The sequence below is a fragment of the Mesoplodon densirostris genome, chromosome 1, assembly GCF_025265405.1.
Source record: "Mesoplodon densirostris isolate mMesDen1 chromosome 1, mMesDen1 primary haplotype, whole genome shotgun sequence".
NCBI classification, from domain to species: domain Eukaryota; kingdom Metazoa; phylum Chordata; class Mammalia; order Artiodactyla; family Ziphiidae; genus Mesoplodon; species Mesoplodon densirostris.
The window spans coordinates 120,334,334-120,348,723 of NC_082661.1; the positions used below are offsets into that span (position 1 = coordinate 120,334,334).

The 14,390-nt window shown below is 41.4% G+C and overlaps 1 protein-coding gene across 2 annotated transcripts in view; it reads right to left on the minus strand.

The window, feature by feature from the left end:
* CCDC6 (coiled-coil domain containing 6) overlaps nucleotides 1–14,390 on the minus strand; it is a 119,677-nt gene that overhangs the window by 54,693 nt on the left and 50,594 nt on the right. For both annotated transcript variants that reach the window (XM_060108646.1, XM_060108636.1), the window contains exon 2: nucleotides 12,109–12,258. In XM_060108646.1, the coding sequence (XP_059964629.1) occupies nucleotides 12,109–12,258 (150 nt within the window). The remainder of the gene's footprint in view (nucleotides 1–12,108; nucleotides 12,259–14,390) is intronic.

Sequence of the window (14,390 nt, forward strand, 5' to 3'; positions counted from 1 at the left end):
CCAAATGAGGCATGCCTTCTGGCCACCAGCCCCGGGACCCAGCTTTCTCTGTGCAACTAGAGGATAAACTCAAGATGCCCCCACCTCTGTTTTCACTAGTCAACACTAATCATTCTCTCTGTGTACGACCCACAGTTCTGCAACCAACGTGCCTGGTTTATTGACAACCACCAAGGACTAGAGCCATTTGCACTGGACCAAGTAAAGCCCACCATAGGACAGTGACCACATTAAGTCATTGGACTGTCAAAAACAATTACAGTAAATCCCCTACACACGAACCTCCAAGTTGCAAGCTTTCAAAGATGTGAATGTGCGTTCAACACATCCAATCACGTAAGTTAGTTCACATGTCTGGCGTACATTGTCATGTGCGCGCACCCTCTGCGAGTGGTTGTGCTTTTGTGTACTTTATTGTAAGTACTGTATAGAGTACAGTAGTACAGTATCTTTATTTCAAGCCCAGGATGTCCGGAAGCAAGTGTAAAAGCAGTAGTGATATACCTAGTACTACTGTACTTTTCAAGGTACTGAAGTGTAAGATTAAAAATGTTTTCTGGGCTTCCCTGGTGGCGCAGTGGTTGAGAATCTGCCTGCTGATGCAGGGGGCTCAGGTTTGTGCCCCGGTCCGGGAAGATCCCACATGCTGCGGAGAGGCTGGGCCCGTGAGCCATGGCCGCTGAGCCTGCGCGTCCGGAGCCTGTGCTCCGCAATGGGAGAGGCCACAACAGTGAGAGGCCCGCGTACCGCAAAAAAAAAAAAAAAAATTCTTTTTTGTGTTTGTTTGTTTTTTATGTATTAATATTATTTGTGTGACAGTACTATATAGATGATTGCGTTAGTTGGGTACCTAGGCTAACTTTGTTGGACTAACGAACAAACTGGACTTACAGACACGCTCTCGGAACAGAACTCGTTTGCATGTAGAGGACCTACTGTATCATGCAGTTAACATGGCCTTTGAGAAAAAAGTTCAGAACTCTCTCTCACAACACTGAGTCTCTTAACCAACTCTGAGCCGTTCTGCTGAGCAGAAAGCCTGCCTCCCACCTCAAACTCAGTGCCTCATCACTAAATGCCTCCTGGGCCCACACTTATGCCCACCTCCTTCCCCCTTCTGTTACTGGTACTGTTATTCTCATTCAACACATACCTCATCGGTTACCAAATGGCATTAAGTCAGCCCCCAGAACGGCTGTCAAATATACCCTGTGCTTTCTGTGCTCTAGTTCAAGTCTTTTATTCCTTTTCACTGGGCCACCGCCAAAGCCTCCTAATGGATGCCCCCAGGTCCAGTGTAGATCATGCTAGACTAAACTAATAGAGTTTTCTATTCATTCAACACCTTGCTCAAAACCTTGCAATGGCTCCCTACTACCTGCAGAGTAAGTCCAAACTCACTGGTATGACGTTCAACTCCTCCCACGATCCAGTCCCCGTGCAAGTTTCCCATGGTTTCCTCATGCTACTTTCACACTCAGCCCAAGAGACAGTCTAAGGTTTATAAACATCAGTGTCTTCAGGGTCCAGGCATCTGGCAAACAAAGAATGATGGGTCTCAGCACAGAGAGTGGTGGTAACTGCAGTTAGAGGCACAGCTCTTGTCTTCTTCTAAAGACTCTTTCCCTGAAAAAACACATTTAAAAAAATGAAGCCTATCATCCCAGGCAAACGTGTCTGCAGACCACTCCAGCCCAGGGGCTTCCAGACTGCAAGCCCCACTGGTCACACAGGACTATGCTAACACAAGCTGCTGCACCCCGAGCCCACAGCCCTGGTCACACTGCCCTCTGCCTAGGGTACCTGGACCCTTCCCTCCAACTTTCTGAAACTCCCACAGCTCCTTCCCATACGCCCTCAGCATCATGTATACTCCCCGCTCTTCAGGCTGGGATGAGCGCAGTGTGCTTCCGGTGCATCTCCACGTCTTGTTCATGGTGGTTTCATATCCTTTCTATGAGTTACTTCAAAAAGCAGCTAATACGTCAAGGCACTAGTTACTATGTAGCAAGCACTTCATGCACATCAATGCACTTAATATTCCTAACTCTGTGGTAGATACTACCATCTGCATTTTGCACATTATGAAGCCACAGCTTCGGGAAATGAGGTAAGCTGCCCAGAGCCACACAGCTGGTAACAGGTAGATCCTGGCTTAAAATACAGGCTTCTGGCTTCAAAGCCTTTATTCTTATCCCTGACGTGTGCTGCCACCCTTGAGCACCTGGGTGCACTCTCAATCACCCTTACAGCACTGTGAGCTCTATGAACAGCAGTGACCAGGACTTGCTCAACTCTACCCCAGAGCATCTAGAAAAATGTCTTATCTGTGCAAATACTGACTGGATGAATGGTAATGACCTCACTTCCTACAGACTCTTTCCCCCTAGATTAAGCCTCAGGATGAGCAAAATAACCAGGCAAGTAGAAAGGATACCGCTGGCGTATATATATATATATATGGCCCCAAATCAAGAAATAAAACATCGCCAGCACCCCAAAACCCAGTGCATCCCTTCCAGATCACACCCTCTATCCCCTAGAGGTAACTGCTCTCCTGATTCTTATGGTATTCACTTCTTGGCACCTTTTACCTTACAAGATTTTACTATTATTTCTAAACATTAGTTTTTGTTTGATTTTATATTCTTTTTTGTCTAGCACCTTCTGCTAAATGAATTTGTGATTTCATTCACCCCTGTTATTGAGTATAACTGAGGTGTGTATTTTTATTACCTGATAATATCCCATTGGATGAGTATATCAAAATTTATCCACTCTACAGATGATGGGTATTTAGGTCATTTCTAGTTTTTCACTATTATGAACAATGTCACAAAGAACATTCTTCTACACATCTGGTGCACGCGTGCAAACATTATAAGATATACCTAGGGGTGGAACTGCTGGGTTAAAGACAATGAATATTTCCAACTTCATTAGGTAATGCCAAATTATTTTTTAAATGGTTGAAACTATTTCCATTCTCTGACAGTATGCATGGGGATTCTCTAGTAATATCTTTCTTTCTGTGGTTTATTTCACCTTTCCTGATTACTAATTGGGTTGTGTACCTTTCCATATGGTTACTGGACGTTTAGCTACTTGTTTATATGAAGAGCCAGTTCAAGTCTCTAGCCATTTCTCTTTGGGGTTGTCTGTTTTTCTTGCTGATTTGTAGTTTTGTGTTGGTTACATATGTTGAAAAAACCTTCCTCCATTCTGTGGCTTGTCCTTGCATTCTCTCTACGTGATTTCCTGTGTCTTTGGTCTTCTTCTCCAGGCATTAATTAATTAATAAAAACACTCCCAAATTTATATCTTTAGCCCACACTTCTCTTGTTGAGAGAACCTGCCTATTTGTTACTTACATTTGGATGTCTAGACATCTCAACTGCACTTCTGACCTTGCCACTCCAAGTCTACTCCACTTGCCATCTTTTCCACCTTAAATGGTGGGAAAGAACTCTGTTCTTCCAGTCATTGAGGCCAAAACCAAAGTCTTCCATGATCCTGTCTTTGACTCACACCCACTTCATTTTTTTTTTTTTTTTTTTTTGGCGGTACGTGGGCCTCTCACTGTTGTGGCCTCTCCCGTTGCGGAGCACAGGCTCCAGACGCGCAGGCTCAGTGGCCATGGCTCACGGGCCCAGCTGCTCCGTGGCATGTGGGATCTTCCCAGACCAGGGCACAAACCCGTGTCCCCTGCATCGGCAGGCGGACTCCCAACCACTGCGCCACCAGGGAAGCCCTCACACCCACTTCTAATCTCTCCTAAAATCCTGTAGGATAGTCCCTCAAAATGCACCCAAAATTCAATAAAATTTTAATTGTAGGTGAAACTTGTGGCCTAGGGTGATGGTACCTTCCCCCAGAAAATTCCACTTTCTTCTGCCAGGCACCAGAAGTCTGGGTCTACCTTAAGCCAGAACGAAAGCTAGCTCTCTAGCTCACCCAGATGATGCAAAACTGGTTCACTCTTGTCCTGAGGGTGTAGCTCTTCATGATTCCAGCTTAAAGTGGGGCTGACTTTTCTTTGTCCTCACCTTTGGCCAGCCCAGAGCACTGACTTCTGTAACCCCAGCTGCACACAACTGTCAAAAGCACAATTCAGCTTCTTGGCTGTTCTGTAACAAATAAATAGCAAATGTGCTCAGGACAAAAGGAGCCTTCGGTGCTGGGTCTCCTCTCAATTCCTACCCTCCCCAGATCTCCAACAGTTCTTCACGATCTCGTTAGTTCTTTCATTTATCCTCGGTGAGGTTTGCCTGAACTGTCAAACCTGTCATTTTCTAAAGGGAAAGGCGTATATAACTTTTGCAAGGGAAAAAAATAGGTAGGCCCTTCCAGAAAATTAATTATTTTTTAAATGTTATTTTCTTGTCAGCATCCTCAGCACCAAGGACAAGCTCTCACCTCTGAGCGGAGGGCTCCAGTACATGGGGCTTCCCGTCCACTCACAATACCTAAGGGGCTAAGTCTGAGTTTCCTAGATTCCCAGTAGCATCATGCTGCTTAAAGCATTAACACCTTTAAAGAAATCTGGTTAGGAGGGAGGTTTAAAAAAGATGCTCCACAAATAAGATAAAGAAGTCCTTTAGGCTCTAGAGTTAACCTGCAAAAAAAATTCCATTTTGTAAAAACTAGCCTTTTCTTCTTTGAGGAATAGAGAGTATTTAGCCCAAAGAAAGAATTCATTCTAAGCTGAGACCTTACTGTAAATTAAAATAAAAAGCCCCATCTTTCTTATCCAGTTTATGAATAAACAGGAAAAAGGAAAGTAAAGATAATTAGCAGCAGGATATAACTCTGTATTTTAAGGTAATTACTAACTGGGCTGAGTGTAAACTGTTTTGAAAATGAAAAAAAATTTACCCAAGAAATGCAAAATGTTGCAACATTTATAACTGTGAAGTTTTGAAATCATTTGAAAAGTGTTTCCAGTGATAGCTCAAGTCCATCTACAGTGGAGCCAAGTATCCTTCAAACACCAAGATTCACCTTTTCAATTAGAAATAACAATGCTTACCCCTACCCCGGTGAAGAAAGCAACCTCTCACTCCAGCTTCACCTCATTATTTTTAATTTCCTTTTCCTTCTACCTTTATTTCCTACCCGCGCTTTCCCGTATTTCGTCAAAGAAGTCAGCCTGGGATGCTTCTAAGCCCTTGCCCTTACACTTTGGGGAGGCTGGCACATTAACTCTGGTTGTAACAACACACATGCACACACTTTGAAAAAAAACTCAGTGATTTCTGAAGACTAAAGAACTGCATCAAATTTAGTGTATTTTCTAATCACAATGCAAATTATGTTAGACTGAGAGATTTCTGGCATGCTGCTAACAGGGAAGTTTTGGCTTATAATTTGCCCTCTGGTGGTTGCAGCATTTAAAATACAATGAAAACATCCCAGAAGCCCTTTGCAGATGTATTGTGAACACAATGTATAAGCCCCTTGCTCCATGAAAAGAAAAAAGAACACACAAAGCTGAGGTTCAGATAATTTGTAATGAAAAACAACAACAACAAGAAAACCCAACTTTGCCCCAAATGTTCTGTTAGCTATTAGGTAATAGCCAATTTTTCTGCTCAGCATTAATAGCCCTGAAAAACTAAAAGCCAAGAGGGCCACTCATTGGTCGAGCCAGCTTAATGAAGAACATATTTCAAGGTCTCTTCTCCCCTGCCATCAGGGAACACGTTTTCACCTGAATGGATGCAATGGCGGTGTTAGCCTTGGTGCCTTTAAAATGAACTAAACAGAGTTTCATACATATTTATCACCCTGACATGTGATTTTGCTGCCTGAACAAACAAAATCACTGCACTGCCGTCTTAGTGACTTGGAGAACTTTAAGTAAAAAAAAGGGAGCCTCACGGATGGACCTAGAGTCTGTCATATAGAGTGAAGTAAGTCAGAAAGAGAAAAACAAATACCATATGCTAACACACATATATGGAATCTAAAAAAACGGTACTGATGAACCTAGTGGCCAGACAGGAATAAAGACACAGATGTAGAGAATGGGCTTGAGGACACAGGGGAAGCTGCGACGAAGTGAGAGAATAGGATTGATATATATACACTACCAAAAGTAAAATAGATGGCTAGTGGGAAGCAGCCGCATAGCACAAGGAGATCAGCTCGGTGCTTTGTGATGACATAGAGTGGGGGGGACAGGGAGGGTGGGAGGGAGACGCAAGAGGGAGGGGATATGGGGATATATGTATACATATAGCTGATTCACTTTGTTATAAAGCAGAAACTAACACACCATTGTAAAGCAATTATACTCCAATAAAGATATTTAAAAAAAAAAAGGCAGCCTCAGATTCTGGTGTACAGGCTTGAGAAGGGAACTGGGGGTCTACACTCACTTCTAACGCCTGAGGACACTCTGGCCCAGAGACACAGCCTTACAGGGGCTAGGGAAGTGCACGCTGCAGAAAAATCCTACATCCATTCACTTGGTATTGGAAGAAGAAACTACTTCTCCAGACTGAGGGGAGGAGAGGGAGAAGAAAAATGAAGGTAAGCCTTTGCCTACATGAATAGGCAGATTTGGGGACTTACTGAAATCCTTCCTCTCAGTTTCACTCTGAACTGCTCGGCAATACATCATTTGGTATTGGCAGCTTCAGCAGTGGTTTTTGCCCACAACTTCCTTCCTTCCCTCCATATATCATCTTTCCACAGATGCTAGGAAACTGCAACTGCTTTAATTCCAGGAGGCATTTTCACCTCAGGGAGCAAGTCAATAATAGTAAAAATAAGCCATGCCACTTAACAAGAAATCCAGGAAACCTTTACTCGTAAGTGCTTTCGACCATCAATAAGAATGTGCCTCCCCCATAAGAAAATGAATACAAGAATTTCTATTTTAGCTATAATGGCATTATTTTCTGAGGACCAGATCCAATTTCAAGTGTGAATCAAAAGAACAAAACTAAAAACCTATCTGTTATTTTAAGGTCTAAAATTTGCATACTGGATTAGAGTGAAAAGATTCAGAGATACATATAATACCTAGTACTCTTATCTCACTCCTGTTCCAGCCTTTCAAAAAAAGACTAAAAAAAATATTCATTACCTTTTGGCAGTGGTATTGGTTGAGAAGAGTGTAGGCCACAACTGAACAGGGCTTCCCAAGAGCAGGAAGTGAACCTGATGCCTTGGGCTTACAAAAAACTGAGGAGAAAATCCACGAGTGCTAAAACCACTATCAATCTCAGCAACAACAGATATTCCAGTTGGCACTGGTGATGGGTGGTTGGTGGTTAACAGTTAGGCGGTGGAATTAAGGATTTTTTTTTTTAAGTTTTAAGACTGAGGGGCCAATGGAATGAATCATATCAAGAGTGACAAGACAGTTAAGCCAATCATTAGAGCATTCTGTTTATGCTAGCTCTTAATGATTTGGGCAGTCCAGAATCTTCCATCACTGCAAAATGAGCCTGATTTTGCAAGGAGCTCCCGTGCATTGCTGTCCATGACAAACAGATGCAACTATGATAGTGAAACCAAGTAGGACCCTTCAGGGCCTTACCAGGGAGAGATCTCCATCCTACCTCCGTCCCTGCTGCAACCCCTGCCCCTTGGTTTGTAGCAAAGCTTTAGCCTCCTTGGCCTTCTCTGAGTTCCAAAGAGCAAATTTAATCAGAGAAGTGAGAAAACAGTCAAGCAAGACAGAATAATAATAGTTTAGCCATAAAACAAAGTCAAGGACCTTTAGTTCCTCTTCAAGGGCTATAAATAATATCCTAAGCCATATCCTTGAATTGTTTTACAGATACTAAAACCCCCACCAGGTAGAAGTTAGCTGCATGCTGACCACCAGCACACATAGACCCCAGACCGGTTGGAACCAGAAGGTTGATGACTGAGATTCCTGAAACATCACCATTACCTCGCCATCAACCAATCAGGGAATTGTGCATGAGCTGATCATGCACCTTGTAACCCTCTCCCCTCACATTGTCTTTAAAAACCCTTCCCTAAAAGCCATCGGGGAGTTCAGGTCTTTTGAGCATAAGCTGCCTGTTCTCCTCGCTTGGTGCCCTGCAATAAACGCTGTACTTTCCTTCACCACAACCCGGTATCAGTGGACTAGCTTTTTTGCGCATCAGGTAAGCAGACTAAAGTTTGGTTCAGTAGCAACTGCAGGACTGTGAGCTCTAGAAGTCGGTGACACAGAAGGAGGTTTCAAAAGGTTAAGGACAAAACAGGCATCAGAATTTTTAAATTTCCTTTTTAGGAAGTAAGATATTTTCCGATTGCAAAAGTAACGCACATTGCTTTCTACAAAATGAGAAGGAAAGGAGCATAAGAAAATTAACATGGGCGGGTGGTGGTGGTGGGATGAACTGGGAGATTGGGATTGACACCTATACACTAATATGTATAAAATAGATAACTAATAAAAACCTGCTATATAAAAAAGTTTTATAGACCAAAAAAAAAAAAAAAAGAAAATTAACATAACCTATAAGCTCAGCACCCAAGTATAATTAGAGCTAACATTTCAGAGAATAGCCTTTTAGACTTTTTTTCTAACATAAATATTATATATCAAATTCTTCTGAAGAGTTTGCTCATAAAACATTTCTTATAAATTTTAATTACAAATTATGATTAAACTAAAACCTCTCTTCAAGGCATTCCAGGGCTGCATTTAGTTCTAATGTAGGCTTGGCATTAGACTAGAAGGCTCTTTTTCAGACAATTTTCACCAATCAGGTCAATCAATCCCATGGTCTGGGCTCAGAAGGATGCAGATCTTTCAGACAAGAGTGTTCATAAAATCAAGGTAACTATCTTGCAGATATATACAAAAACAAGGGAGGAAAGCTGCAGGCTTTTGTGTGTGTGTGTGTTTGTGTTTGTTTCAGACGGGCTTAACATATTTGGAGACATTTAAGCTATCTTCCAAACTTGACCTTCTAAAAGGGCAAAGGGATTTCCACTCATCTACACTTAAATAAACCTGATTCAGTTTTTAAAGGTATTAGATACCACCTCTATCATACCAGATGGGAAGGGATGTATCTCCTCTACAGTAATAATCTCTTTTTGCTCTCAGGACCAAAGAATTCCTTTGAAATGCACATAAAAGCACTGTTCAATCACTATCGGAGACAATAGCTATGGAACAAATGACAAAACCAAAATTGTTTCATAAATAGCCTCTAAGCAGCCTTTGGGTGAAAAATGCTAAACACTTCCCTGGTGAACAGGTCAATTTACTTCTTTGTCCATCAGTGTCACCTGCAACACAGGTTCTCTTAGTAGGTTATCGTAACAAGGTCTTATCCAGAAGCAAGCATCCTAGAGAGTCTCAATGAAGTAATTACACAGTTGGAAAAGTCTACTGATACCAATTACTCTAAAAATCTTCCAGATGGAGATCAGTTCTACCATACTGGGTGGCAGAAGATGTGAGCCTTCAACAAAGGACGGGCCGAAATCCTTCAGGAAAGCCTGGGGGATGGGTACAGTAGGCCTACAGCTCTTCTTCCCTGCATCTATACAACATCCCTCCAACTGGCCAACGGTAAGAGGGATTCTCAGGTATTTACCACAAAATGGCATGCTGTGATATCTGGTGTCTAAAGTGAGAGATCACCTACCATGCCACAGAATAGACATAGCTCTAGAACTTGCCAGAGACCTCAACCTCAAACTACCTGCCAACCATTTCCTTTCAAAAGGAAGAACCAGGAGTGGGGAATGAGGAGTTATTTTTTAATGGGTTCAGAGTTTCAGTTTGAAAAAGTTCTGGGGATGGATGGTGTTGACTGTTGCACAACAATGTGAATGTACAATCCTTAATGCCACTGAATTATACACTCAAAAATGGTTGAGAAGGCAAATTTTGTTTTGTTTGTTTATGTTTTTATATTTTACTACAAAAACAAAAAATATATATGGCGTAAGAACCAAGCTGAGATTCATGAGAGATTGCCTCAGAGACATGCTGACCATCCATTTGTCCAGATTCGACAGGTGAGACCACCGACGAGCTACAGACCCACCTAGAGCTCCCAAAACAATAGACTCACACCCTCGTACTGGACACTTTGTTTTGACTGAGGGCAAACATAAGACCCAGCCATGTGAAGACAAGCGCTCCACGTGACAGACTACTTTGGGCAAGAACAGTTTCTTGTGTTGTTCAGTTTGTTTATGATTCAGTATCTTTAGAAAGATCCATGCCCCTCAAAAAAATTTAAGTTTTTAATATATGAACATTTTTTTCTCTTGACCAAGTAAAACTATTTCTTTTAATGTAAGAATTGTGAAAAAAATCACTATGGTTTTCCAAGTTATAGCTTTATTTATAGGATGCTCAGAGCTTAAATTTTAAGTTCAAACATCCTTATGCCAAGTATATTTCTATAACTAACCTCCTTTTCGTTGCACATGTCTCTTGTGCTTTCACTCTATTCAGCAGCTTATTTTAAGGGACATCCATGTCCTTGGAAAGTAGGTGGGTCATGATAATAAGTGAATGAGAGATTAGTTATAAACGACACACTACAGACCACTCACAATGAAAATGAGTCTTTACAGAGAGAAGGAGTATAATCTGGCTAGGTTTTGACTGCTTTATAATATACTTTAATCAGACTCCAAATACCAACGACTATGAAAGTTGAAAACCAAAAAATGTTTCTTGAAGTGTTAAAAATTAGGACACCTGATTACACACTAAACTCAGAAAAGCAAACCATAATCGATCGCATCCCTATATTTCTAGAAGCAACATGCAGAATAATTCGTCTAATGCGGCCAAGGTGAGGTAGTCAAAGGTCAAACTAACCTTCTTCCTCGTTTTTTGCCTAAATCAGGATACACAGGAATAAAGAAAAAGTTTCAATGCAGAAATTTCACCATAAATCTCTGCTAGACAATAATGCCTGGGTACCTCTATCCTTCACATTCCATCAGCTACCATATAAATCAAATTTTGTACAAGACTGCAATGGTATCTTTATTCAGTAATTAGGTAGGAAAATGAGAAGAAAAGAAAGATGGGGTAAAAGCTGTCTGGACCATTGCATGGTCTTAACACTAAGGTTTCTGGTCTTCTCTTCTAACATTTTATATGTTAGAAGGTAAGAGAAGAATTCAGGAAGTTTTTTAAAAGCCCCAAATATCCTTTTGTTGTAATCTCACGAAAATATGTATTTCAATCAAATTAATGAGTGAAATTGTTAGTAATACCAGTGACTAGAAAATACAAGGAAGTATTCCTACCTTTTATAGCCATCTGACAAAATGGTAATAGTGGTCCTCCTTGGAAAATTTTATACCTGCCCACTATTTTGGACACGCTTTGTTAAATAATGAAAACTCAATGTCCTACTTATTCTCAAGTTCATATTAAATAAACCGCAAAATATTTGCCCTAAACAAATTTTACTTTTGTACTTTACTAGTAAGCTTCGAGGAAAACCAAACCAAACCAAACCAAACAGGAAGGGGAGGAGGAGAATCTCTGAACTAGGAAAAGCAAAACGTCTATATGTTTTGTGTGTTGTCTTCTATACACCATTAGTGATAAATGTTAAGTTTCAACATTTGTTATTTGTTCAGTAACATATTACTCACCCATTTGAACACGATTGTGTAAAATTTTAACTATCACAGATACATATCTTTTTCTTCCCCCAAACTGACATTTCCCTTTGTGTCCTCACATATTCGTGCAAAAGACCCACTTCTGCTTGCCAAAAATGTTTACGTATTCATTACAGATTCAACATTAAAGGAAAAGAAATCTCATATTTGGTGTTAATCCTCATAATTCCAAAATACTGCTTACAGCATTTACTCCTACACTAAGGCCTCAGGCTTATCAGCAATTCCTTGAAATGCTCAGGGTATAAAATATCTTACCTTACCTAAGCAGGTGAGCTAGGAACCACAGAACCGCAGTGGTGAGTATTACACTGCTGCCATCTTTACTAGGTATTTTTAATCTCTAAAGAATTTTAGCTATAACCTCATCAGCAAATGTTTCAAGCAAAGTGCTGTATCAAAGTCATTTTTTTCCTAGAGAAGAAAACAGGCAGGGAAGATGAGAGGGGAGAAAAGGTAATTTACCTGCATCAATTTTCTGGAGAGCTCATTAGTGAGGAACTCTTCTTCCTTCTCGTAATTTACAGCAAGGGTTTCTTTCTCCTTCTGCAAAGCCTGAATTTTCTTGAATAAAGTGTTACTGATGAATTCTTCTTCCTGCTCAGCCCGGGCTTGCTGTTAAAATAAAAAAGAGCACAAAAAAATATGTTAAGGAAACAGGAATTTACTAATTGAAATATAGTTCTTATTTCCAGAGAGGGCACCCATTTTAATTAGAGCTCTATTTTTAACTGTGAACCAGTATACCCCAAGAAGCACAAAACAGAGGAACTCAGTAGCAACCATAAAAGTATATCTGTTACCCCAAAGGGCCTCCCTGTATTATACATGGCCCCTCTTCTTAAAGAGATATTACAAAGAAATTAACAAAGGTTGTTTTGCAATTTTTAGAAGCCATCCCAAGTCAATCACCAGAATACAGAAAGCTTCTTCTCGTATAGGGCAGACGGGTCCAGTGCTGGGGTAGATGCATCGATTCATGACAACTCTCTACAACTCTCTGCATCCCAAAGGTTCAGAGTTAAAATATCTAGGCAACATTTTTACTGAAGCAGAAAAGTACCTCTCGCTTAAAAGTGAAATCGTAAAATCATGTCATCTCTTTAAGATGTTACTAAAAGGGTTTCAAAATGCAATTTAAAAAGCAATACAGATAGATATAGATTAACTTACATGTTCATTGAATAGTTGCTGGAAGGAAACACAGCAAACGGCTAAAAAGTAGTTAACTGCAAAGCAGCAAGAATCCAGGGAGTGAAGGGTAAGGATGGATGAGAGTGTCATTTTTCACTTATTTATTTCCCTACCGGGAATTTTCTGGAGGTGAGGGCACGGACAGGCATTACTGAGCATTAAAAACAGAAGAAAAGGGAGTCAGGCATAATTCAATGGAGATGAAAATATTTTTCTGCAGATCCCTTCCTCCACCTATGTTCTAACAAAATAAACAGAAAAACCAGCCATCCTTGAAGGAAATTAATCTTTTCAGAAAAAGAGTACTTCTTTCAAATGGACTCAACTCTATTCAAAGTACTTTTTAAACTGCAACATTTTGATGTGTTAATCCCCAATAATGCATTTCTGTTTCATCTGCCAAGTCCAGGAAGGGAGAACTGCATCAATTCCAAGCCTCCAGTACCTGTCACTTATAATAATACAAGAGAGCTAGAGGGCAGGAGACAAAAGGGCACCTACATTAAACAGTTACCACCTTTTATTGTAAAAGGTCCGACAACCACTCCCAACTCAGCTGGTTTGGATTTCTGTACATACGCACTGACTTCCCCGACACCCAGGCCCCGCTGAGAGCCCTGATTTCTGGGGAGCCCATCCTCCCTGCTCCCCATCACTGCAGTAGAGAGAAGGATGCCAGGGCCTGGAACTGCCTGCCAAGCAAATCTACCAAAGAAAGCCACGTGTATGTAGTACTTAGACTGTAAAACAGAGCTACGTAGAAAATGGAAACTTCAGGAGGAGGTGTTGCAGTCCAGTTCTTTAAGACAGCATTTTGGGGGCTTCCCTGGTGGCGCAGTGGTTGAGAGTCCCCCTGCTGATGCAGGGGACACGGGTTCGTGCCCCGGTCCAAGAAGATCCCACATGCCGCGGAGCGGCCGGGCCCGTGAGCCATGGCTGCTGAGCCTGCGCGTCCGGAGCCTGTGCTCCGCAGTGGGAGAGGCCACAACAGTGAGAGGCCCGCGTACCGCAAAAAAAAAAAAAGACAGTATTTTGAGATAGGCCAGGAGACGTGAACAGCGAAGAACACATCACTCAGCTAATAAGGTTTTATGACCAGCCAAGCACATCCCGGGAGCAGGCCCTAGGTTACCAGGCCCTTACACACTCTGTAATTCATTAGCACTTCTCAAGGTCATACTCTTTACTCCACGGTCAAGGGAACACGGCCCAGGACTGGCACTTCCCCTCCCCTTTAAATTAACCTCCAACTCAGCTTCAAAACTCTCAGACCTCAAGATCTCATCCTAGTGCAATGGGCAGGAATCCAAAGCATTTCTTTCAGGCATATCTGACACACATATCCAAGCCCGCAATCTGTTTGAGCTACCTGTTTTTCTGGTTTTGACTGACAAAGTTCTATATGATTTGAATTCTGATTATTCTAAAAGCTACAGGACAAGAAACGTAGAGAGGGGAACTGTAATGCCTTTGCAGGTGACTGTGCACTTAGATTTCAAAAGGTTTGCCATAAATTCATTTCATTATCAAGTCAGACTCAACTTCTTGAGTAT